This window comes from Stegastes partitus, unplaced genomic scaffold (assembly GCF_000690725.1).
Source record: "Stegastes partitus isolate 25-593 unplaced genomic scaffold, Stegastes_partitus-1.0.2 Scaffold1346, whole genome shotgun sequence".
NCBI lineage: Eukaryota > Metazoa > Chordata > Actinopteri > Pomacentridae > Stegastes > Stegastes partitus.
Window position 1 is genome coordinate 58,621 of NW_007579077.1, and position 27,071 is coordinate 85,691.

The 27,071-nt window shown below is 40.8% G+C and overlaps 1 protein-coding gene across 2 annotated transcripts in view; it reads right to left on the reverse strand.

Annotated features, from left to right (window-relative positions):
- Window positions 1–772: 772 nt before the first annotated feature.
- dyrk1b (dual-specificity tyrosine-(Y)-phosphorylation regulated kinase 1B) overlaps window positions 773–27,071 on the reverse strand; it is a 62,375-nt gene continuing 36,076 nt past the window's right edge. For both annotated transcript variants that reach the window (XM_008298734.1, XM_008298733.1), the window contains exons 2-13: window positions 15,819–15,985; window positions 13,973–14,092; window positions 12,754–12,942; window positions 11,951–12,098; window positions 10,737–10,886; window positions 8,947–9,083; window positions 7,610–7,756; window positions 6,991–7,131; window positions 6,184–6,304; window positions 5,043–5,225; window positions 3,948–4,051; window positions 773–2,649 (exon numbers count right to left, since the gene is read on the reverse strand). In XM_008298734.1, the coding sequence (XP_008296956.1) occupies window positions 2,134–2,649; window positions 3,948–4,051; window positions 5,043–5,225; window positions 6,184–6,304; window positions 6,991–7,131; window positions 7,610–7,756; window positions 8,947–9,083; window positions 10,737–10,886; window positions 11,951–12,098; window positions 12,754–12,942; window positions 13,973–14,092; window positions 15,819–15,887 (2,025 nt within the window). In that variant the 5' untranslated portion in view covers window positions 15,888–15,985 and the 3' untranslated portion in view covers window positions 773–2,133. The remainder of the gene's footprint in view (window positions 2,650–3,947; window positions 4,052–5,042; window positions 5,226–6,183; window positions 6,305–6,990; window positions 7,132–7,609; window positions 7,757–8,946; window positions 9,084–10,736; window positions 10,887–11,950; window positions 12,099–12,753; window positions 12,943–13,972; window positions 14,093–15,818; window positions 15,986–27,071) is intronic.

The window sequence follows — 27,071 nt, forward strand, 5'->3', positions numbered from 1 at the left end:
TGCAGCCTCCGGCACACCTGCTAGCACATGCCATTAGAGATTTGGCTACTTTATTTGCTCTGTTTAAGATGTTTCTATGAGGGACATCTGCCCAGCTGCTAGTTGGGCTTCCCCTCACAATTTTTTTAGGTTCTGCTGTCTGGACATGACTGCACCTTCACCAGTGGCTCAGTCCTTAGACTGGGCTCTGAGATGCGCTCCGGTTCTTGGGGTTGAGCAGCTGGTGTTGACTGACCCAGGCTGAGATGTCTTTGGGCGTCAGAGCATGCAGTCCGGGAGTGGACTATATCTCCCATTGTAAGACGCCAAGCAAGGTTTGAAAGAGAATGCTTGGTTACTATGGTAACCTGGGCTCTCTGAAAACCGAGTGAGTTATCTCTCCACACCACTCTGCTGGCTCACCTCAGGTGATTGGTCAGTCTGTCGAAAGATGTAGTAGTAGTGGAGTTCCGTGATTGGTCACGCCAGAGGGCGCTTCCCACAATGAGATACCTCACTCATTTTTCAGAGAGCCGACGTTACACATAGTAACCTTACGTTTTCAAACACTTTTGAAAACATGCTTTTATTTATATGAATATTTCCTGGCTTACTTATTGAATATCCACACTTCAGATGGCCCATTTTGATTTCCCATATTATGAATTGTGGCCCAAGAAGGAGGTAAAAAGGCATGAAAAATGAGAATCAGAGCAATTCTTGGATGAGCTTCATTGTAACAAGGCATGAAGTGGTGGATCAGATTAGTAGGAAGAAAAGCGGAGATCTGATGTTTATTTGACTTTGGTGTGCAAAAGTATACTCTTTATTCTTATTATATATCCAACTTTATTTTTGCCCCAACCCTTCCCTCCACCCAGCCCCCACAACCGGTGGCATTCCCATGTCACCAGTTACTGTCACTGTTACAATAGCCAATCAGAGCTCACCTGCAGAAAGAAGGCAACCAAACAAAGAAGAGCAGAAAAAAGGGTTACTTTCAGTTTGTTTTTTTCTTGTTAAATAGTAATAAATACATTGAGATGCAGTGGTTCTTACTTTATCCTTTTCTCTTAAGCAGAAGGGTTAAAAAGTTTTTTTTTTTTTTTTTTTTTAATTTCTGTTTCTATTTCTTTTTATTTCTTTATTGATCTGTGTTGGATCTTTAGCAGCAATCCGGACCAGTTGTCATGGTGATTAGCAGCACAGAGAGGAGGAGCTGTCTGGAGGAGAAACACAACAGGAGAAGGAGGAGAGGAAGAAGAGAGCAGAGACGGGGGAGGATGATGATATGGAGGAGATCCCTATGGGTGTCAGCAAGGCATCAATGTCCTGTCACCTTCTTCTCCCCCCACCTCCCTCTCGCTCTCCATACTCAGTCACGACCAGGCAGAGAGCAATAGTGGGAGGACACAAACTCAACGATAAAGTGGGTTTAACAGACAGGAAATAGAATCCATGGTTCCTGAATCACACATATGTTGGTGTTTTCTCCCTGTCAAACCAGCTTCTGTCTTCTTGATGCAGCGGGATGCATGCGCGTGCATGCACACACACGCACGCACGCACACACAGACACACGCACACACAAGTGATCTGTTTCTGAGTAATGGCTAGCAATGACTTCTGATTTTATATATATGTGTGTGTATATATATATATATATATACATACATATACATATATATATATACACACACACACACTCAGATAGAGAGAGAGAGAGAGAGAGCGAGAGAGAGAGACAGAGAGAGAGGTGTGTGTATACAGCCACTGTAGGGAGCAAAATGGGAAATAACTCCTCTCTTTCCTCTTCATCCTCCTCCTCCTCATCAGACTTAAACAACAACCAAATAGAACACGCAACTCCTCAAACCCGAGAAAAATCAAATAATATTAATCAACAATAATATTAATAAAAACAAACTTGTCACAATCATTCCTTTCCAATTACAGTCGCAACAAAGACAACAAACTATAACTGGATAAAAGGAGTTTTCCCAGCATCCTCCTTCCTCCTCCTCCTCTCATGCAGTACAAACTGTCCCCTTCAGCACAAAGTTCACCTCTTTGTCTCTGAACTCTGGCTGTATGTGTGTAGTTGTAGTAGTTGTAGTTAAAATTGTATGGCTTTAGGGCATGGTTCAGGTTTTATCAAGAGTTGGCTGGCCCCTCGTCTGAGTCCGGCCTCCCTCTGCCCCCTGCAGTGGGGTTATTGTTGTTGGAGGAAGGGTAGTAGTCCTCAGGGGGTGGGGCTTGTGGCCCTGGGGCGGTTGGGGCCGTCCGAGTCCGGAAAGCAGACAGTCCAATTGGCAGAGCGAGAGGCAGAGATGCAGAGCCAAACTGAGAGGCCTCCATGGAAGACACCGCCCCCAGGTGATGCAGCCCGAGGGACACGCCCACATCCATGCTGTCACTCATCTGGGGTGAGGATCCCTGCTGGCCCCCCCCTCCACCGATGCCTGTCTGTCCCCCCTGTCTCAGACCACGCCCACCGTTCCCATGGTGAGAGTAGGTTGGGTGGGGGTGGTGGGGTGGGTCCAAGAAGTGGCGCTGGTGTTGTTGGGAGGCAGCCGGCTTGTGGAGCAGCAACTGGGTGTACGCTGGGTCCTGACCCCCACCTCCACCATCACTGCCTGGCCACATCCTCATCTGCTGCTGGGAGGGAGCCTGGTGGGGGACAGTGACAAAGAGGTGAGACACACGTCTGTAAAATAGTTTCCTTCTTCCACCTGCTCTGCCGGAAAAGTTACGGGGACAAAATTTCGGTGGGGCATTCAGAGAACTCAGGAGATGATACTAAATCTGACCACTAGGACAAATAAAACCTTTAAAATACACAATCAAACAGTGCAGAGGAACATTACAAAGACTAAGCAATATAATAGAAAAGGGGTTTGACCTACTGGATGCTGTTCCTAGCTTGTGCTAGTTGCAGCAGGGATCTGGATCACCAAAAGCATGAACTTGTATCGCATGTTCACAATAATTGTACAACAAAATCAGTAACAATATTAATTCAATTTATTCTATGGTTATCTGTTTCATAACGGCAGACATATCGTGTGAGGCATCAGAAGGGAGTAAGAAGAGTGTATATGAGTGATATAGAGACTGACTGGACAGTAGAGCAAACATGAGATCATGGTTAGAACACTGGGCATTTTGTTAAACAAGGAGAAGCGTGATTAGTGCGTTAGCAAGATATGTTGAGACAGAATTTTCAGCGTCACGAAGGTGGTAACCTGGCTAGATCACCATGGTGATGCTGCCGAGGTAACCTGGTCCAGAGAAGGTTATGTTCAGAGTGTCGGATTTAAATCGGCTGGAAGAAGCGTCTCCCTTTAAGCAAATGGTTTCCTGGAGATTCTCTATGAGCGATGCAAATTCTCAGCTAAGGGAATGTGTTTTATCTGTAAACCTGTTGATCTGTATGTTAGTGCTTAGTACAGCCCACTACTCTTTTTGACAGGACTGGCTCACATAGTTTACCTGTAGGAGACACTGCAAAGTAACACACACCACGTATTGTACATGCTGCTGTCGGTAAACATTCAGAGGAAAAAACAACAGCATGAAGCTTAAACTATACAGAGACGGATGCAGTGATGGAATAGCAGCATCTCTAACTTAGTGATTTTCTTCCTAAAGCAAACTACACCACTGCACACTTTGAAACGACAAGTGCATTTACAAAGCACGTGATTTATGTTTATTAAGGTGTCTCAGTGATTGATGGTTCTCATGCATGAGTCGTCGAATTTTACACACGATGATGAAAATACAGAAAGATAGAAATGCTTTGCGTGTCAATCTAAGAGGCGCTCCAAAACTGTCGTAAAACTGTAAAAAAGGAGCACGAGTGGTGCTAGTGGAAAACGTTTGTATAATTTTAGAACACAATGTGACTCCTAGCTGTCATGCAAGAGTGCATGCAAAGCTGGACAGTGATGCAGTGCTGTGTGTACCTGAGGGCTGGTCATCTCATAGTCTGAATGTGTAACAGCAGAGTTGTAGTAGCGGTTACTGTAGCGGTAGTTGCGGTTGTCATTGGAAGAACCACTGGAGCCACCTGGAAAAAAATTCAGACCAACCTTTAAGTCACACTTCTGTTGAATGCAAAAGCATATTTGTCGACACACAAGGACGTTATTTTGTATGATTTGTTTTTTAAAAAAATGCTTTAAATATAAATCATCCCATGTAAAGAACTCAGGGTGCCTGTTGGTTAAGGTGTTGCTGCTGCTTCTCTTAGGATTCCCCTTAAAGCTCTGTTTGTTTTGTTTAAAGTAAAGACAAGGAAAAATCATCACTGAGGTCTGGTCCATTTTGTGTTCTAACTGACCAAAAGAATAACGTTTCGGTGACACGTCATGTTGCAATATTGCAGTATGTGGACCTGCCTCAGAAAATCACAACAAGGACATTTCCAGTTACTGACAGCAAATCCTGCTTCACCTCGCTGCAGCTTCACTTATCCTGTTTGATGTCACTCTGAGAACAGTGAGTAATAAGTAAGTCCTTGTCAGCCATAAACAAATTCAGGTCCTAAGAAACAGGAGAGGAATAAGACATCTTACATGATGTAGGAAGTCTGTTTTTCTTTGTCTTCTTAAGTAATTTAGCTCCTGTCACCGGATCCCACAGTTGGTCATGATGCAATAAACAGCATTCAAGACTTACACCTGAGTTCAGCATGTTCAAGGTGTGGGTTGGTTTATTGTGACTATTTGCACCTCTAGTCCCTGTTAGGTTTAAAGCAACTGCATTTAGAGCCACTGATATTTAGTTTGATGGTGCTTTTTACAATTTCTTACGTGTTTCAAGACAAACAGCTGAGAACCTTTTCAGTTTCGTGGCAGCTATGACAGGCAGCCTCACTTCTTTTATGTTCTTGCACATCAGTGATGTAATTTTAAAAATCCAAAACAACCTTTTTGGGGGGGGATTAAAATTTTTTCTGGAAATGCAAAACCATGCTAGTGGAGCGCTGTGGATCGACAGCGGAGAAGGACGAGTCAGAGAAGGTCGAGTGTGTGTGGAAGATGCTGCGTCTACTTTACCAGAGCTAGAAACAGAGCTAGTAGTGGAGGTTGAATGAGAGTGGTCCATGGCAGGAGAGGTGGATGTAGATGAACTGGTGTTGGTTCCTTCATCTGTTGTTTTCTTGAAGAAATTGTGCTGCAGGGCGTAGAATGGCGTGATACGGCTTTTCGGGTCATAGTCCAGCATGCGCAGGATCAGGTCTGGAACAGGACAAACATTAAAATTATTATAACATTTATGTAGCCATGAAGCAGTGTGTATCCAGCTAACATACTGCTGGTGCTTAGTTTAATTCTGCCTCACCTCAAGCAGATGGCACTATTCACCATCTCCTCCATGTTACCACCCATACCTCGGTTTTGAGGTCATGGTTTTTTTAAATTATATTTTTATACTGTTTTGAGTGTAGCGAAAAAAAGAAATTAAAAAACACTGAATTCATTATTTTTCTTGTTTTAAACATTGATTCAACAGACTATGAACAGACTATGGCGCTGTCTTTCATAAAAAAAAGTCTGTCAAAACTGTTGTAACTGCCTGCAACCTAGTGTAGGTTGTAAGGGTACAAAAGCAACAGTAAATATTTTCTCAAACAAAAATAAATCTTTATTTACGTGCAGCATTTAGAAAATGCTGCTTTGGAAATGTGCTTAAACTGTACTGATATTCACATTATCAGCTGTCGGCTTCAGCTTCGGACTGTGCAACACAAGTATTCTCTCAAAATAGAAGTTAAGAGGTTACTTAAATGCCACAGGGAGCTGGGTTTGCACTGCACTAAATGTTGTCTTGTACCACTGATGTTTACATTCAGATGATGCCGTGTCAAATGAGTGAACAAGTTGCACATACAACCAGCTACATACGCGGTCGCAGTTGAATGATGCCGGCGGACAGCTTAAGTCCGATTCACCTGCTTCTGTCCATCATCATTGAACTTAACTGAAATCGCCATAAGTAAACGTCTGCACTGTGCACATTGGCTGGACTAACAACATGTGGTCCTTTTCTAAAGCTGTTACTCAAAAAAGTTCCACACGTGCAGCGGCTGGATTTGCTCGGTACATGAACCGAAAAGGCCCACAGCCGGAGATTGTCAGTACAAACACGTGTACCGTTTTGTCTACCTTTGCGTATCGATACAAAATGACGACTCACCTTTAAACTTCAGGTAGTCGCAGGGGGCGTGTCCTGGCTCTCCTGCTCTCCGGCCCCCTGGACCTCCAGTCTCCACACCCAAAATCTCATGAAGACGCCGTGTGGCTGGGGGCTTATATTCCTAGAAAGTACACATAGTCGTAAATATTTGGATACAGAAAAATAGAAAAACACTTTAACGCACAATAAAACAGTGAAGAAGCTGTGAAGGAATTCTCGTAGAGTCACAGAGTTCCCAACATTGTGTTATTATTTTTGCTGTTATAACACAATGCTGAGGATTTAAACTCCTGGACAACGACATATGTAATATAAAATCCACCACCATCACTGATGTCCTCATATTCCACTATACTGACTGTAGACGGCTCTCTTACTGTTTTCTTTCTACAGAAAAAATGCTCCCAGTTTTGTCTACACCTTGCAAAAAAGGAAGTATTATTTTAATTCCCATTCACATTATTTTATAAACTTTTTTTCTGCCCTTTTCACAAAAAAACACCTGTATCGCATCTAAACAGCTTTTCAATTAAAGAGTTTTCGCTTTCAGTTGGGTCACTGCAGCAATCTTAGATATGAATAGAGCAAGCGCCTTAGCTGGAGAAGACACAGCTCACAGTGACTTCAGTCATTCTAGTCCAGCGTACAACTGTGTTAAAGACAACTAAAGGCTGTATTTTGTTTACTAGTGTGCCTGTTTTGCATATTGTTTAAACTATCTGACTGAATTCTTTGCACCACCAGGTTCTGAAAGTCAAAGTGTGAGTTAACGTTCTCATGAAAAATGTAAATGGATTTCAAATGTACCTTCTTGACATCCTTGTTCTTCTTCACTGTCCATAGACCGTCCGAGAGCTTGTCAAAATACTTCCTGGCTTTAGGAGCTGCATCCAGCATGTGGCTGGGTGGAATCCCCAGAACCTCCACAATCTTATTCATCTGGTCGACCTGTTTACAAACACAAACACAACCATCCTTGTTCTGTGCACATACAGTTGTGAGCAAAAGTTTATATACACAAAGATACACAACAAAACACAATACATACAACATAATTGTTTATAATGAAAAATATCCGTCCTGCTGCATGTATATTTTGAACCTGTAGATTATGTCATATTTCCAAAAGACCGATAATAAATCTATGCAAGAACCAGTTTTATGATTCCACCACAGAAAATTCAATTATAGGAGTCATGGGGATTTTTTTCAATCATTAATGTCTAATTTTTAAATACTTAAGCAGTTGAGTTGTTGAATGTGTTAGAAAAGTATCCTCATGTCTGTGCTGTTTTCCAGGAACACACAACCCAGCTCGTTGCTTTCTGCACAACTACAAAGCAAACTACAAATAACACAATACTGTAAAATGTGATTTCTGAATCATCACCCAGTCCAAACATGTTAATGCGAGAGTTGCCGTTACCTCATTGGAGCCACTGAAGAGAGGCTCTCCTGTGTGCATCTCCACTAGGATGCATCCCAGAGACCACATGTCAATAGCCAGGTCATACGGCATTCCCAACAGAACCTCAGGAGAGCGGTAAAACCTGCTCTGGATGTATTGATAGATCTGAGAAGAGGATGAGAAAGAAGTTGAGTTCAGAGACTAAAGACTAACATGGAGAAAACCTCAGTTTATTTTATTAGATCTTGAATAAGAGGTGGGTGTCGTCGGGCTAGAAGATCATATGACTGTGTTTTTAGGCAGAATTACCAATCACAGTCTGAACTGCAATTCTTCCGACGGAATTAGCTGAACCCATATGATCACATGCGCAAATGTGAATATGGTTGCCTGGATACAAAGCCTGTCAACTTAACTCAAATCAACTCCAACTTCAAGTCAAATGTCCAACTCACAAATCTCTGCATCCTACTGTGGCCCTAATTTTACTCTGAAAGTTCTGACTGGAATTGGTTATTTGGATCCCCGCAGCTTCAATTCTTAAGTCCTTCTATAAGTCTAATCATGTCAAATCAATTAATCTATGGTGTGTACAGTATGGAAAGTATACCTAACTGATAATGAGAATTAAAATGAAGCCAAATAACACTGAGCGTGTTAGCTGTTGTCAAGCGAGAGGCAATGTTCTCTTCATGCAACAGGAATATTTTCAGTCCAATACAGTCTTTTACTGCCAGTCAGGCGACTACATCGTCTTTAGAATTTTTCCAGAGACATGAAACATCTAATGACAGCTGTAAATGCAGAATGCTTAATAAAATTTGGTATGAATTGTTAAAATGAAGTAACACAGAAGGCAAAGTAAATACAATACAACCAATTAATATTTGGTGTCACTGTAAAAACTGCAGGAGGCAGAAATCTGAAAAAAAAGGAAGAATTTGAAAACACAACCTTCTTTCTACAGCTCTCTCTTCTCTGTACTAAGTCTCTCTCACCAGAAAGGGACGGACATGTGCACATGTTTCAAACACAAAAACTGTCAAGCCAAAAGTCCACATTCATTCATGGGACTCAACCTCCACTCTGCTTATTGGATATCATCTGTAGGAAGCAGTTATACTCCTGATGTGGATTTAGTTGGTCCCTATACTATCACACCTGATCTGGTCTAGCCTGTGATTAGCAACATGCTAAAGCTGTAAGTGGGACATTTGTATGTTAGAAATTACATTTTCTAAACCCTAATGATGACGGGTTGAAAGTAAGCAGACGGTGAGAAGAAACTATAATGGATTATTTGATATGGATTTTGAGAGGCACAGCTGGAACATTTGTATGTGGACACTGCTCACCCTCTGTCCGAGCTGGCAAGAGGAGCCAAAGTCGACTATCTTGATGGCGGATCTCTTGGGGTTGCACAGTAGGATGTTCTCTGGTTTCAGGTCGCAGTGGATGATTGACAGCTCTGGAGTGGCCAGGAATAACAATGCTGCAGACGAAACAGACATCATAAAAATGGCGGCGACTCAATGCATTTAAGCATGTAGGCATGTTCATGACGACCTGCTGAGGTTCAAACAGAGCATTAGAATGGGGAAGAAAGTTGACTTTTGGTATGGTTCTTGGTGCTGGCTGGTCTGACTAGTTTAGAAACTGCTGATCTACTGGAATTTTCACACACAAGGGTTTACAAAGAATGGTCAGAAAAGAGAAGATATCCAGTGAGGGGCAGCTCTCTGGATGATTGTGCCTTATTGATGGGAGAATGGCTAGACTGGTTCAAGATGACAGAAGGCAACAGTAACCCAAATAGCTACGTTGTACAACTAACAATGCAAAAGGATACTTACCCCTAAATTCTTAAGGAAAACCTCAAATTATCACCCAATAGGTTGGGCCTTGGGCCAGTTGGGTGTTCCAGCAAGACCCCAAACACACATCAAAAGTGGTCAAGAAATTAGACTAGCAATAAAGTTTTAGACTGGCCTTCCTACAGTCCCGACTTAAACTCCATCAAGAGTCTGTGGACTGTGCTGAAGAAATAGGTCTGTCAGAAAGCCAACAAGTTTAGCTGAACTGCACCGATTCTGTCAAGAGGAATGGTCAAACATACTGAGATGAAAATGGCCAAAGGACATTTAACCAAATATTGGAATTGCTGTATGTATATCTTGGAGCCAGCAGACTTCATCATATTTCTAGACAACTTGTAAATCTGTGCAAGAACCAACATCTAGGATTTATTTATTTATTTTTTGGTAACAAAGATGCATGTGTTTCAATCTTTCCATCACAACACACCCACGTGTTCTCATCTCTTCTCCCTATGTCTTAATCCAGCAGCCCACTTGTCATCAGCATGTCCTGGTCCCCCAACAGCTAACTGAGCGACGTCTGAGCTGGTATGACTTTAGTCTAGTTGCTCTTACTCATTTTGTGAGGTAGGCTCTGGGTAGCAAAGCTGCCCAGCAGCAGGATGCAGAATGAAACCTGGAACAGAGTACTCTGAGAGGTACAACCAAGGGGCTTGAATAGTCTAGCGTGGAGACAAGAAGTCCCCAAGACCCGATGGGACACGTTACTGAAAGTAGCTGATCTGAAAGACTTTGAGTTCCACACTAACAAGCAGCTGCTGGCCAATAAACCAGACATACTGGTGGTTGACAAGCAACTGAAGAGGGCAGTTGTAAGAAACCCCTCAGACAGAAGCATCAGGAGGAAAGAGCACATAAAGATCGCAAAGTACCGGAGTTTGAAACAACAACAACTTGAACAGGTGTGGAAGGTAAAGCACAAGGTGGTCCCAGCAGTAATAGGAGCAGTAGGGTTGTGACCCCAACACTGGAAGAGAGTGGCTCCAACAGATTCCAGATACAACCAATGAGGCCACTGTCCAGAAGAGTGCAGTGTTATGAAGAGTTGAGGTACTCACACCACTGTCACCAAGCGGGTGTGTGCAAATGGTCAGACGATCCTCGTAAACGTTTCTATGATTATAAAATTATGTCCTGTGTCTTACTGAATGGAACCCACAGCATTAAGTTATTATAACGTAATAAAACCAGGGTGGCCACTTGGGGGCAGAACTCCATAATAAGCTAAAATTCACATGAGGGACTTGCTACTGTTTCCATGCACCCACCTGTACAAAGCTGCTGTGCGAATTTCCTGGTGAGGTTAAGGGAAACGCCTCTGAAGTTGGTGTTCCTCAGCAGATCGTATAGGTTGTAGCTCAACAACTCAAACACCAAACACAGATGGTTCCTAAACATAAAGTGACGCTTCAGGTGGACTGCACAGAGACAGATTGAAAGACAGACAGACACAGAGATAGATGGGAGACAAGCCAGAAGGTTAAGAGGTGCACTGAAGCAAAAATTAGGCCAGACAATACTAATAGACAACATCACAATAGTTTCTGGGCATCGTTTTTACAATTCCAGACAGAAATTACACATATAATCCCCAACTGCTTGATATCAAAGATGAGGTAAAGAGTGAGCAAGTGGTTTAAAGTGATAATTCATTCTAACATGGAATCCACACTAAAGGTTAGTGACGATAATATTCATCCACCCAAACATTTCATTAATGATTTAAATCAGCTCAAACCTAACAATGTACTTTTCCATTGCCATAGTATGTGTTAGCCTGATAGTGGACAATTTTAAAGCAAAACTGAACCACATTTCTTTCTTCTACTCTCCATTAGTGGATAAACACTTGAAAAAACTTGAGTGGAGTCCACCTGTGGTAAGGTGAAGTGACTGGACATTTACAGAGGAGCATACATATACAGAAGGTCGTATAATTCCAATGATGTGTTGGGACAAAAACCATGCAATGATGAACTTTCTGAACCCACAGTAATTATTATTAAGTATTATTTTTATTGTTAGCAAACTGTATTTAATGATTGGCTGTTTGGAGTTTTGTGTTTACCTTCATTATTGTCATATAGTTCTATGAAATATGTCGTGTGTTTTGAATGTGTGTGTGGACCTAAATGTTTAGTAGCTGCACAAGAAGAAGAAGAAACAAGACTTAAGTAACCTAAGTCTTCTCAATAACAGTCATGTGGATAAATACATTTATAGAAACAGAAGTGCATCTCTGACAGACAACTAATTACACCACAAAACACATATTTAGTACAGGATAAAAAAAAAAGAGTGAAACTTCTATACCTTGAATCGAACACAACCAAACAATTCCAGTCAGTTCTAATTTTGCACTAACAAACTGTGTCGACACGTAGCAACATAGTAGAGTCACGTGTGCATGTGTTATATTTGACTTGATGACTGTACTGTTCCAGCTCACTGACATGTATGTGTGCACGTGTGCTCGGCTTACCTATGTAATATTTCATCTCAGTGTCATGCTTGTTCATGAGCTCCAGCAGGCGTAGTTCAATCTGTGCCTGGTTTAAAAATGCCTTTTTGTTCTTAATGATCTTAATGGCAACCCACTCCTGCTCATGGTGGTCGTAGGCCTTCACCACCTGTAGATAGACATGAACAGACTTTGATGTTACATCGCACCATCATTTTTCTTTTTCTTCACTAGACAGAGAATGACTTAGAGCCTGATGTCCCAGACTATCAGAAGGCTGGCATGATTTTTTTTTCTGCCAAGTTTACAATATGTGTTGTCTGATACCAAAAAAAAAGAGAACTGCTTGGATTAAATTAAATGACGGAAAATGCTTAAAATCACCAAACATTTCCTGAAACTCCTAATGCGACTCATAAACATGCATAAATAGTCCCATAGTGCAATCCCCTTTGAAATCAGAAACTGTATTAGGAAATTTGTAAAAATTCTGTTTACAAATGCATGGCGCTGTCAAAACGTAAAGCTAATCCTGATTTAGGCAAAACAAAATAGTTGCACTAGGAAATAAACACAAAAACAAATACAGACACACACATACATACAGAGACTCCATCCTTTATAAAGTATAAATTTAAAGATTAAACAAACAAGAAAAAACCTGTTAACTCTTCAATCGTTAAGTGGATTAGCTCTAGTCGTGAGAAAAGCTCAAACTCATACCCTCCATAAGGAACCATGATCATCTGTGAGGGCTGATTTTATAAACTACTAATAAATGTGGATTCAGTTCTTTATTTGAAAGTTGCCTGCGTCGACCTCACCTGTCCAAAGGAGCCCTTTCCAATCAGTGAGTCTATCTCATAGCGGTCCAGCCACTTTTCTCCATTTTTGACAATGTAGTCGTAGTTGTCATCATCATAGCCATCATTGTAGACTTTTCTCTCCTTCTTCGTGCTGCTGTCCTCAGGAGGGACCTGCTGGGCCCGCCGCTTTTTCTTAGTGTAGTATACCTGTGGGTGAAAACAGCGCTTAGCTTCCCAGCCCTGCTTGAAGTTCCATCTAAAAACACAGACCCCCAATAATCAGGATACTATGCTGCTTGCAGCTATATTTAAAAAAATTAATTTATGATGGTCTTGAGTCCTACTCTGATTCAGTGATCAAGCAGCAGCTTAGCAGGGTACAGTTGCCATGGCAACTTGATCTGATCATGTTAAAAGTGTGGCTGCAAGCACTGATACCAAGCTTTGTCAACTGGTCAAAGATTGGCTGTAAGTTATATATGAGGTCACGTCCTGTTTTGGACAAGATGATATACATGTAGAACCTGGAAGCTCAACTGATGAGTACGTATCTATAGTAGCACATCACAAAACAAACAAACAAAAAAAAAAAACCAAAACCAAAGCTGTGTCAACTAAGTTGACATGGAATTTGTGATGTCTGATCTTTGGGCTCTTCTAAACACATCAACACTTAGAAGGCAATTCCGGACATACTGAAGATGGCCTCCTGAGTCCATAAGCCAGGTTTGGTATCAACAATTATAAGAGTTGCCAGGATATGCCCTAACTTCCTGTTTGGCTGCTTTGACAGGCTGTAACTGACACATGGCTTTGAAGATATAAAAAAAAGTCTGTCTGATAAGTTTTGTGAGGATTTGTCTGAAGATAATCTGTGACAAAGTCTGTTTATGGCCACGATATGGATCAAATGCAATATAGCAACCACTTTGGTTAACATGAAAGGTTGATAGGTCCCATCCTTGGAATTTCCCAAGTTATCACCAGACATAACAAACACTTTTATAAGATCAACACATCGAATTGTACAAGAAAGGAAAAAACAAAATCAGCTTTCTGGTGACTGCAGTGCCCAGAACAGGGGTTGGTTTAGATCAGGACTCCAGAAAATGTATATTAATCAATCAATGTGATTTCCCCTTAAGGAACAGACTGTGACTGTAATCTGTGTGTGTGTGTGTGTGTGTGTGTGTGTGTGTGTGTGTGCATCTGATATAGCTTGTCTCATGTGTCATACCTCATTGATGTGCTTGTAAGTTTTGATGAGGTCAACAGAGAGTTTCCTCAATGGGGCGCAGGCAGGGTCTCTGAAACTAGGGGGGATCCTCCGCTGGAGTATGGTCATATCAGACAGCACCTACAGAGAACACAACACGTCAAACACTTGTCTCAAGTCTGAAGTTACCACATGAAACTGTAGAAAGAACGTGTTCAGCTAAACCTCGTGGCTAAACACTATAGGTATTGTGTGTATGCAGTTTAACTTTGCACCACAAAAATTTAGTGGAAAATTTGTATTAGTTTCAAAACGAATACTCGTCCACATTTAAGTCAGACACACTCCACTGGCCAGATTATTAGATTACCAGTCTCATTCCACCTGGTTTCATACCAAACTTTATTAAGACAGCTGTAACTGTGGTAATGTCTGAGAGTCTTTGTTGTGATAATGGTTTCGGTTTTTAAAGCAATCAAGCTCATTGGAGCTTTTGCCGTATCTCTTCCTCTTTAAGTGTAGGAGAACTTCAAGACAAAGTAAAGAAGAAAGATGTCTAGTTGTCCTGGATCACAGTGAAGATGTTATCATGGAGTATCACCTGCTTACAGCTAGCTTTACAGAGTGAACACATAGATTCCTCACTCACAAGTTAAGCACCAGACTCATGTGGCCATACTGTGTCAAAAACACAGCAGGTGACAAGATGTATTTCCTCTTAAGATATTTATGTATAGTATTTTACTAGACTATATTATTCTTGACTCAACACTAAAGAACTTGAACACAGCTCGGTCAAACACATTCAGAATGCCTGGGAACACTACCTACTTCTGCAGCACCACCCAGAGAATAGCTCGGCTAATGCTCTTATTTGTCTTTTCCAGATACACAGATCACATGTTAATGGGGTTAGGAAACTCCCATGACCTGTACATTTTCTTTAAGAGGATAAAAAGTTGCGACGCAGGTACAGTGCATCTAGAAGAAAACTGGCTTTCTTTAATCTGATGACCTGATCATTGGAAAGCTTTCTCATAGGGATTCACACATTAGGCACATCTCAGTGGAATTCATGTTCATGTTACTATTGATCCGAGTAAGTCATCTACATAAGGACAGCTACTTTTCATACACAGTGAAAAGTCAAAGTGGACATCTTGTCACAGCCAGCGGGCCTTACCGCTACTGTTTAGGAGCATCGTAAGCTGGGTTTCTACTTATGGGTTGGGGGTTTGGCTGCAGAATCTACAGTGTGCTATAATTTGGAAGTATAACTTTAATTGAATTTTCACTTTTGCCTTGTCTTTCCAAGCACTTTAAGTATTGTTCAACTTTAGTGCATTTTTTTCACTGAGATAAGACATTTTTGAGACCCACGCTTTCATGTAAAAAGGTCCCACAGTCGGATGTCCAGCCTATAAATCTTCAGATATGCATTTATTTAGTTCACACTACAGCTTCATGTAAAGAATACAGTGGCTACAGAGGCAGCAGACAGGAACACACAACTTGCAATTGTTCCACTTGACTCTTTGAAGTTGTGAGATTGTTAATAATGAAAATAACTTTACGTTCAGAACAGAAGAGGTCTCTTGGATGAGACGTGAAATTTCTTCAAGAACCAAATGAAGAAGTCAAGGTGCTTTTACTAAAGTTCTCTTTATCAGTCTCTTCATTACAATGCAATAACACACACACTTTTGAAATAAATGATCTCGTGGGAGTATCGTCACTTTCAGTGGCTACACAAAGCAAATATTGTTTTAATTTATATAGAAAATGAATGAAAACAGGTGACCTATAAAACGGTCACTGTGCTGCAGGCGTGTGTGGCAGGACGGCTGCAACGCTGTGCGTGAGTTACCTGCTGCTGTTCGGCCATGGAGTGGATGGAGCTGAAGGAGGGGTGTGTATGTGTGTGCTGGCTGGTCATGGCTGGCTCAGCGAGGGAGAAGCCCTGGGCAGTGGAGGAGGAGGAGGAGGAGGAGGAGGAGGAGGAGGAGGTGGGCGGGCATCCTGAGCTGCTTACACCTGAGGAGAGAGAGAGAGAGAGAAATGACTGGAGGGGAAACCCAAACATTCTAATCTGTTTCCTCGCTTCCATCTTTGGTACATCACAAAGCAACTGCTGTTTTTGCACCACAACAATTCAGAGGCGGCATGTTCATCACAACACGGCCGCTAATTATTACGTTCCACATTGGCTGTAAATACAGTATTATCCGCTGTATATATTCTATTGGAGAAACGGGACGATTTGGAAGTTTTTCTTTAGCGTCTTCACTTAAAAAAAACTTTCTGTGCAGCAGTAGATCTTCTGTTCTTCTTCTGAAATGACCCACAGAAGTAGTTCAAGTTAGGAACTGACGAATACTGGATGTTTCAGTCTGTAACCAAAAATTTGCTGAATAAAAAAAAAAAAACAAACAAAAAAAAAAAATTATGTGATTTTGTTAAATGTAACTTAACTGTCTGGTAGATATTTCTCTTTTTTCTATTTGATCTTCATTTAACTGGGCAGACTCACTGAGATAAGAATCTCATTTTCAAGACAGATCTGTGAGCAAGAAACACTAACAAGAACACAATTTGCAGACAGAAGCTCATGTCACAATATACAAGAAATGAATCAAGACAGTTACAAGAATCTGGAACCTGGTGGATTGCTTTCCCTGGGTAGGGGGGAGAGTTGGGGAGCTGCTTCAAGTGAAGGAGTTGACCTATCTAATCACAAGTGATGGAAAAATGGAGCATGAGATGGACATAAGGCTTGGTCCAGCATCAGCACTAATGCGGGTGTTGTACCGGGCTGCCATGTAAAAGGGAGCTGAGACGAAAGGCAAGGCTACCAAACTACTGGTTGATCTATGTTCCAGCCATCACCTGTGGTCACGAAGTCTGGGTGGTAACTGAATGAATGAGGTTATTAATACAGGTGACTGGAGTAAGTTTCCTCTGTGCGGTGGTTGGGCTCAGTCTTAGCGGTAGGGTGAGGAGCTCAGAAGCCTGGACGGAGCTTTGACTACAGTTTCTGCTTGTTCGTGTTGAAAGGAGGTGGTTCGGGTATCTGATTAGGAAAAATCCTGGTGCCTCATTTTGAAGGTTTTCCGGGCACGTCCGATGGGAAGGAAACCCTGGGGTAGACCCAGAATTCTCTAGAGGGATTACGTATCCCATCTGGCCACTGGGATTCCCCAGGAGGAGCTAAATGACGTTGCTGGGTAAAGGTCTGAATGACCTGCTTAACTTGTGACCACGGATAAGCAGAAGAAAATGGATGAATAAATGGAGGTACAACAATCATAAATCATCTGTTGATAAAACCTTAAGATCTCCAAGTGGAGTGTAGGCTGCTAGTTTGAGGGTAGAGTAGTGAAACCAGTTTTGCCAACGTACATATGGAACATCTAAGGTCATGGCACAATTTTTTTGAGGTATTTCATTATTGACAGTATAAAGCATTTATGTGCATTAACAGCTAAAGTTAAAAAAAGTAAAAGTGGAAAAGTATTTTCATTTTCTGAAACTTAAAGAAAAAAACGTTGCATTTGTAGCACCTGTACCCCAAAGAACAAGAAGAAACAAACAGACTAAGCTATCCTGTTTTACTGTCACTATGACCCTGAAACAGCAATCTGATATACCTGGAATATATATGAAGTCTGTATCATTTGATAATAAAACTGTAAGTAGCACTGCATCATTTGTGGCTGTGTCAACCTGTGTTGTTACATGCTATGGTAAGGAAATAGGAAAATGTTTCGGTCAAAATTAGGACAAATCTGCGCTACAGAGCCAATCCGAATGCTCTTTACAAATAATTTCTCTGAATGCTAGTTCAGCATGCTCAGTCAGCTGCTGATGTTGGCCAGACACACTCCAAGAACTACAGCTGGTAGTTGGCACAACAGTATGATAGATGACTATTGACACACACACACACACACACACACACACACACACTCTCCTGTATATGTGAGCAGTTATGAAGCTCACCTTATCTTTCGCCTGTCATAGCTTCTCTTGTCAAATGAACTAACTACCAAACATGGCACGTGTGGGTTAGAATACAACTAGTCTCCCTGAATAATTAATAATAATGGCTTGATTACAATGGACATGGAGTGACCCAGCTGCTTTTCTTCTGTCTGGTCCGTGACTGAGAAGAGTGATGAAGACACTGTTTATGTTAATTTTGCGACAGTAGGAGAGACTGTCAAACAGTTCATTGTGTTTTTCATTTTGTGAATGGTTCAATTATTCCAACAACACTGACTTATCTAAAATATGCATACAGTATATAACATAAGTACGTACACTCAACTAACAGTTTTGATTTACTATATTAAAAATACATGCCCTTTAGTACAAAATCAATGCAAGGAAAGTGAGTACGCTTAACAGTACTGACATTCTCATCATATATTTGTATGTCTGCCTTTATTTGCGATGACAGACTCCATCTTCCTCAGCATTAAGGGTATGAGTGTTGCAAAAAATGTTTGGAGAGATGTTTAGATATTCTTAAGGGACAGGTTTTTCCAGCTGCTCATTGGTGGAGGCTTTGGGTTGTGAAACCTTTAAATTAAAAATGCTTCATCCAAATTACCAAAAGATACAGAGTATGTGAATGAAATAAAACAAAAAGGAGAATCTTAATAATATCTGGCTATTTAGATAGTTTCAGAAATCTGACTGAAATTTCACCATTATTATTATTATTTATTTATTTATTTTTTACAGTATCCATTGGAACTCCTCCTGAAGAACAGTCGCTACTACTGCCGTCTACAGTCTGCTCCTGAAGCCCTGAGCTCACTAAAGTTTAGTAAACTGTAAATTAAAAATCCAAACTTAACCTCCAATTTCACTGTATAGTTTAGTTTTCATGTTTTTAAATTCTACTTTTAAAAAGGCCACAATGAGTAAGTATATTTTTAAGAGTGAATCAATTAAAAAAAAAATTCTAACCTAAAACTAATTCATTTTTTTGTCGTTCTACAGGATATGAAACACGTTTTACAGACACAAAAAAATCTGAAATCAACACCTAATAGCAGAAAGTGCTGATGTACACTACTAGAGCAGCGTTTGTTCAAAACATTGCTGCCTGAAGCCTTCTCAGTGTCGGTGACCAAATGCTGTGGTCGCCCAAAGCGACTGACTGTGTTCGGATATCAAAATGTTAACAGAGAGAGCGAGAGAGAGAAAGATTTTATATTGATTAATCTAATAATGTAACAACTAATTAATTAATCATTGTAAAAATGATGCTATTAATCTGATCATCATCGTCTAATTTCCACATCACTGCTGTGTTATGATGTCGATAATACTAATAGATCCCTTTTCTCAGATGCCTAATGAGAAAAATGCTCGACCTCAAATTGAAGGGACACACAGATAAATGTAATCACACTATGTCATGGCATCGCTTTCCCCAAACTGGAGAATCACAATCAGAAATTTACTTAAGCACTTGACGTGAAATTTAAAATGATGTGATGACCTGGATTCATCTCATCACTGTAGTAACATGCAGTTAAGATAATCGCTGGCAAATGCCAGGCAAGAAAAATAACTGAAGTGATTAAGTTTAAAATGTTCCTGTAAGATGCCCAAAGAACAAGATGGCGCATAATGGAACGGTGCAGAAAGTAACTTGTACCTGAAACTGATGAAGAAACATTTAGAGAACCAATTTTAAGCGATACTGCTAACAGAACACGTTGTGTGTGTTGATAATCCTAACAGTCTATACTCTGCTGGGGACAAAAAGTTAAGCCATTTCCAGTTTGCAGTGCTTACAGAGCACCACATTAATGGCTCTCTAACTAAAGTACTCCCACACTTTAGATGATTGTGGGCGAGGTTTATTAGCTGCAGCATGTTCTCTGGGGAAATCCATGCTTCGGTGCAGCCATCTTTGCGACATGCAGTTGTTGTAAACAAACGACTAAATTGAAGGAGTTCAATTTATTTCAGTAAATCACCACATGGTTCATAAGCTGTGTGCATAATGCCCCTCCAACTCTGACCCATTGGCAGCGTTGGTGAACTTGGAGAAAAGAATCAGTAGACTGTCCTAAATCAGGGGTCCAAACTTCCAGGCTCCAATAGCACCAGAAGAAACAAGAAGATGTGTTGACAAAAAGTAGAAACACAGTGGGTGCCTATACAGATTTGCTGCTTGGCCCCCAAAATATGACCTCAACACATTCAGCTACAAACGACTGAAGTACTTAGAGCTGACCACAGACACTGAAATGCTGTTTTCTCTCTATTCTCTGGTACAACCACAGTTAACCTTAACACACAACTTGGTTGATGGAGAGTCCAGTGAGCACTGGCTCTGCTACTTTGCAGATTTACAACATGTACAGGTCAGAACAGCTCGAACTATCCTCCAACCTCAGATTTACACAGGGAGGGAAAGCCCAATTTGTACAAGTCCTGTGCTAAAAGGACAACTGTCATCTATGCAAGTCAAAATAAAATAAAAATCATAGATGTAAAATTAGATTTATTTTTTATTGAACTGTTATATAATTCAGAGGAAGCATTCTCAGTGACCATGTAAGAACAACTTTAGTAATTATAGGTTCCTCAGCACTATGAACTTTCATACACAGGACAGAGAGCTCTTCTGTTCAGTACTTGACATCTTTTTTCAAATGGCTCCCTGAGAATTAAAAACGAGCTCTGTGGCTAAATGAGGATCCTTTCGTGGACCTTAAAACAGTTGAGCAGCGTTAAACCTCTGTGTTGAACTGCATGTGTTTACTTGTGTTCTGCTGTGTGATAAGGTAGAGAAAGTAATCCAATTAATGTCACTGGGACTGTGGTGGTCTTGGCCCTGGCCTGCTTTCAGATATGACACTGCTGGAGAGACAGAATTTTTGCCTAGTACTGAGAAATCTGCCCCATCTCTTTAAGAGACTGAAAGGCAGTCACAGCACTTCCTCAATCTGGCACCCCCCTGCCTGCGCTGCCATTGGTCGAAGCCCCCTCTTTTTCTGTCAGCTGATTCGCTGTTGGTATCTAAGGGCTGGCTGACCAGCACTCTATAAATAAACCCAGTGCTGTCTCAGCAACCAGGCTACAATACTCATTAGCTTCTTCTCTCTCCTCTTCTGCTTCTCTCCTGCCAAGCAAGTAGCTTCCAATAGAAGGCCTGGCTCTCAGCAACAGTCTGACATACTCTCCCCTAGCAACTAAACCCACCCTACCAGTCACTTTCTCCTCCCCCTTTCCTTCATCATCCTTCCTCTCTCCTTCTGAATTTGTTTTCTGTTCTGCTTATCCATTCATCCCTCTCTCCTATATTTCCTCCTTCCTGACTCCAGTCAATGGCTGTTCAGTGTGTTTCAGTAGGAGACATCTTCTCTTTTTCAGCCAACTGTTCATCAGTGCTGTCTTGTTACACGACGACGTAACAATACTGAGGGCAATAATAAGGAGTCACTCCAGGCGATACAGCGGCACAGTATAGCCAAAAACAAAGGCTTCCTTCTCACAGGTTGCTAATTGAATATAACTATGCCAACTGTTGTTTGTACTCGAGTCCATCGCAGGGAATCAAAAGATGTGCAACGCTGCCTTGAAGAAAGGTCTTTTCATTCAGCTACACACATATCTTTTTAAATGACATCAATAGTTTTAGTTAAGTCCGAACAGAGTTTCTGCACAGTTTTGAAATCAACAAAACAAGACTGTGCAGACTGAAAGCACGATGGTTCGGTAGGCTGCTGTACCGTCATACATTCAAAAGCATTTATACGTTGCATTATTTTCTAAATTCGTAATTACACCAGGTTATACCACCTGCTCCAAATCTCTCCTCGACCTCTGATTTTGCGCCCAACCCACCGGCACGGCTAGCACAGTTATACTCAGCTTTCACCATAACTAGGAAATGCAAACAAAGGGCATTATTTCAAAGAGGTCGCTGAGCTAAATCTAACCACAGGTCGGGTTCACACCTAAAAGTGGCTGTATTAGTTATCTGCACAGTAAAGGAAAACGGAGACGGGAGGTCAAAGTATGAGATTTTAAAAACTAAAGTTAGCTGTACGTGTTCATTATGTCACCATCGTAGCTATAATTTTAACACTGTTAGCTAACATTTAACATTGGTATGTGGCCCACTGACATTTTGTTCTAAATGCACTGGAACACATGTACACTCCAATGACAGGAATTGCACAATATGTCCTTAAGAGTCAAATGTCCAAGGCAGATAACACTAAACAAGTTTGGGGTCAAGAGGGTCTTAAAGGAAACCGTTTGGATTTATCACAATGTCCTAATATGAAAAGTATAGCTCAACTTTAACTACACGTGCATATCATATTTATATTTATATTATGCGCACTCAGCCATACTAAAACTGCCAGCCACTGCTGTTAGAAGTATTTGGTCTTTTAAAGTTGGTCTTGGTTCGACCCTCAGCATATCGACAGCAGCACTTTGACATAACCATGGAAGCACTTATAGGGAAAACAAAAAACAAGCACAGAAAAGGCTCCATTTGAGTCCAACGTAGTCAAGACCAATCAACAAAGTAATCCTCCAAGAAAAAACTTAGGTAGGATTTAAGCAACACCCATCAAGTATTTCTTCGCCAAGCTAAAGTTGTAGCTGAAGGGAATGTCTGTCGGTCCACCATTTGTGATGCTGAGCTGGATCCTGGTTCAGTGGTATATATACAGATAATCACAGTGGCATGCTGCTGCTCTCGGATCGTATGTCAACCAACACAAACCACCTTCCAACAGCAGGTGCTACTTAATAGTTAAAAGGGTTGTATTAAGCTGTAGAAAAACATCCATTGCAGTTTGTTTGGTTTTAACAACTAGCGCAGGGCCTGTTCAGAGCAAGCCGATTGCTTGGCCTCCAGTATTGCTGCTTGCAGCTTTTATCAGTGACCACCTGCTAAAGCGAACAGTTTCACACTCAACGTTGACCTCATGGAGTTACAAAGATTTGTACATTAAAATCATCTGAGGCCTTGTTAGATATAACCAACAAAGTATGTATTTTTTTAATAACTTGATTATTATTGCATTTTTTTTAAAGTAAAAAACTTGTCTGATTATTATTTCAACTTTTATTTAAATAATCTAATCATCATCATTTAATTTCCACATAGTTATTGTGTTGTGGTGTTCATAACACTGGCATTCCCTGTCCGCCAGATCAGAAAATACTGGATCACACATTTAAAAGGACATGTATAATAATTTAAATAATGTACATCATACAATCAGCATTTTTACTTACGAAGGCTACTTGACTTAAATCCTAAAGTTATTTCTACAGTGATATGCAAATAAAATAATCATTGGAAAAAGTATTTTTGCGTCACTGTGTGGCAAGGAAAATAATTGAAATCATTTCCAAAATGTTAGTACGTAATACTAGTTTCAACCATTTTCTGGACTGTTTAAGTAAACACAAAATATAAAACGTCTGAATAACAACGTTTCATGACCCACAGTGTAACGTTACGTTACCATAACAGCAGTGGTGCAGAAATGAGCTTTTCAATGGTGGCAATGAAGAAACATTTAGAAAATGAGTTTTTAACTGAATACTACAGTCGTCACGTTAGCAACCTACATCATACTTTAGTGGCGACAACAAGCATATTGGCCGATCTGGTCTTTTGCTGCAGTCTTGAAAAAGTGCTCTGAGATGGTTTTCCTTCAAGTACTTGTGCAGTTGTACTGGTGAGATCAGCCATTTCCAGTCTGCAGTGCTTACAGAACCCAGCACTGTTGGGCTTAAGATGGTCACTGCATCCTCCATGTATAACCAGTAAGGTTGTAACATCTGGCCACAGCCATGAGCCCATTCTAGCACTGTAAAATACTAATTAGCTAAATATCAACAATCTTTCTCCAGAATCAGTCCACAAGTGTTCACAAGAAATTTAAAATTAAACTACTAGACTAGCATCGAAATAAGAAAAGACTCAGACACCCTTCAAAATTAAGCACAATTTAACAATATAATGAAACACAGCATGAAAAAATATTGCAGATAGTTATTTACAAACCATCTGAAACCGTGAATCACTATCTTCAATATCCAAACATATTCTAAAGGCCGGTGAAATGTATGGTGAGGCATCTGAACATGGCATGTCGCCCTACAAACTGCAGCAATTCATTAAACAACAATTAACAAAAAACATTTAGGTCAATGTCTACACTTCTGTACTGAATGTGGTTTAACATTCTGAAAGTTCATTCTGAAACAGTTGATGTTCAACCTTATTTCATTTACTAAATCAAAACACTACCAGAATGCACAGGTTTTATGTCATCAGTCCCACTTTTCACCGTACTGGTTCACACCAAGCAGACATGAGTGTGGTGGGAGGGGGATCTGCTGGGGCAGTGGTCCATCCACTGGTAGCCTGCTGCATAACATCTTAGGTAAAACAGCTAACCAGCGTTGCACAGCAATAAAATATTAACAATCACTTTACCTGACCAGTATTTTGGGCGACGTTGAGCAAAAATAGCAACATTCAATCATTTAGTCAACTAATCACGCACATCCTGAGTAGCAGGAACAACCACTAAGATGGTTTGGAGCAGGTGTCTGCTTTGTAGATTTCGTCAATGTGACAGCATCGCAACTGTAAAATATACAGTCGCAAAACTTTTCATGTTTTGAAAATGATAAAACTAACAAATAGGCACACAACTTTGATTACTTATTGACTGACATGCAATATGTGCTTATGTGATACACCTGATAGAAATAACATCAGGGTTATCCGACCATAATGTGGACTAGGCTGCCAGTCTATCAGGCGAGACTCGCTTGAATAAACGCAGAGTAATAAACAATCTTTAACATGTAGCAGCTGCATTATATTAAGTAGCTTTGGCTGAAATGGTGACTCAGTTTTGTAAACGTGTACGATGCTGTCTCTTGCAGTGCTGCAGAATTGTATTGCCCAATACAGAGAGGTGTTTCTGATGGAAAACATAACAGAGACATTTTTCTGTATATACGATATAATTCACCAGCACTTTAACTAGTGTCTCTCATATTAGCATACAATTTAATCAATACCTTTTCAAAACAGCTTCAATGAAACCTAAACATTTTCCAAATTATGAACGTATAGTTTATTGCTGGTCTGCCCTATTATGTTGAATTAGTTTTCGATATGTGTACCTAACAAAAGGGCAACAGAGAACGAGGAGCTTAAAACAATTAAAAGTCACAAGATCACACTTGGTTGCAATATTTTCAACGTATAGTTCTCCTTAAAAAGCATTTCAACTCTAAAAGGGAATTTATTACAGTTAGAGTGAGGGATTCTGAGACACACACACACACACCCGTCACTCTCTAACTGTAATGAATTCACTTACATTTAAACGTGAGAGCAGGTTCAGACAACAACACAGCTACTGGCCAGTGTCTCTTTAAAACTATGTGGACAGTTGGAACGACAAGACACAGATCTCATTCATAGCAACTACTCAGTAACAGTCACTAGACAGAAAGACAAGAGTAACTTTCTCCCAGGACCAGCTGGACAAAAGCTTTCCAGCAGAAAAGTAACATACCACGTTATCGATCTTGGTGTATAATGGCACTAGGTATGGCAGAGAAGAATAACCACTCGCTGTCATTAATAGACCACAATAACCCGTCAGCATCACTGAAACATCCAAGAATGGATCCAACCACGCTTCAGAGAAGACCTCTACATGTAGACTACTATTTCTAAAACCGAAGGAGGGGACACTTAGTTAAACAGTTGCCAACATCTGTGTGATCAAGGCTTAAATCTGATCAGAACAAGAGACATGGCTTAAGATCAACATTTCACTGGTTTTAGCACCAGTGCCAGATTTGGTGGCAGGCGTCTGCTCTGATATGAGAGCACCCTGCCTTCACCCTAAATCAGCTGGGATAGGCTCCAGCCCCCCCACCCGCGACCCTAAAGAGGATTAAGCGATATATAGATAATGGATGGATAAGATATGAGCATGTATGATGAAAATACGAGACAATAGAACAGTGTGCAGTTTTATTTTCCTGTGACAGCATCACTTTCGTGGAATGTCTCGTGAGATGTTGTTGATGCCGCTTAACTTTGATTAGAAGGTCTAGAAGCTGAGCTCTTTAGAGTCTGTAGAAGCTTGTCCATTGACAAGTAAATCCTAATATTTAGAGAACAGATGCATGTAAGATAGTCTCTAAAATGTAACCCGAGACTACACGTCTTGTAGTATGACGTGCAAAACTTTTAAACTGGACATGTCACCACTGGAAACCAGTTGATGGCAGGAACAGTTTTTAAAAAAAAATAATGTTCTGTCACCAAATGACACAGACATTTGTAGAGTCACAGATGCAGTTTTTTCAAATTAAACGATGCCATACTGTGGTGGTCTCAGAGCCTAAAGAGAATGATGCTTAGTGATGCTAAGTTAGGAGATTTCATTCTATAAATGATACGACTCTGAGAAAAGCATTTCTTCACGAACACAACTAGTCCCAAAAGTGATTCTGAAGGCACACCATACACAACAACAAAGAAGGAGGAGAAAAAATCTCTAAATGTGTCAAAAACCAGACTGATGTGTTCTTTTAGGGCCATTACCAATTATTAGCAGTTAACAAAAGAGACTAATAACTGATATTTGGAACCGACATACATTTGCAATAGAACACAAGATACTTGTACTAAAAAGTATCCAAGGCAAACTCCAAGAAGATCAATCCTTTAGTTTTGATGTTCAACTACTTGTAACCAATTATCAGACCATAATATGTCACCTCTACTGTACACTGCACCAACTCAAATGGGACCAGCATCAACAGAAGACCAAAAGGTTGCTGGTGACTTCAAGAATTGGAGCCTGAAGTTGTCAAGCAGTGTGTCAGCTCTGAAGCAGCTGGTGGCAACAAACTCAACCATGATGTTCGAGCTCACCTGTTTGATGTGAAGTAAAGCACACAGTGTGACCTGCCGCTCCATCCTGACCCCGACTGATCCTGTCTCCATGTTGGGAAAAGTTTATAAATACAAGCAACTGATGAAGTTACTGGTGCTGCTACCCGGCTCTGCTGCTTTGGAGGC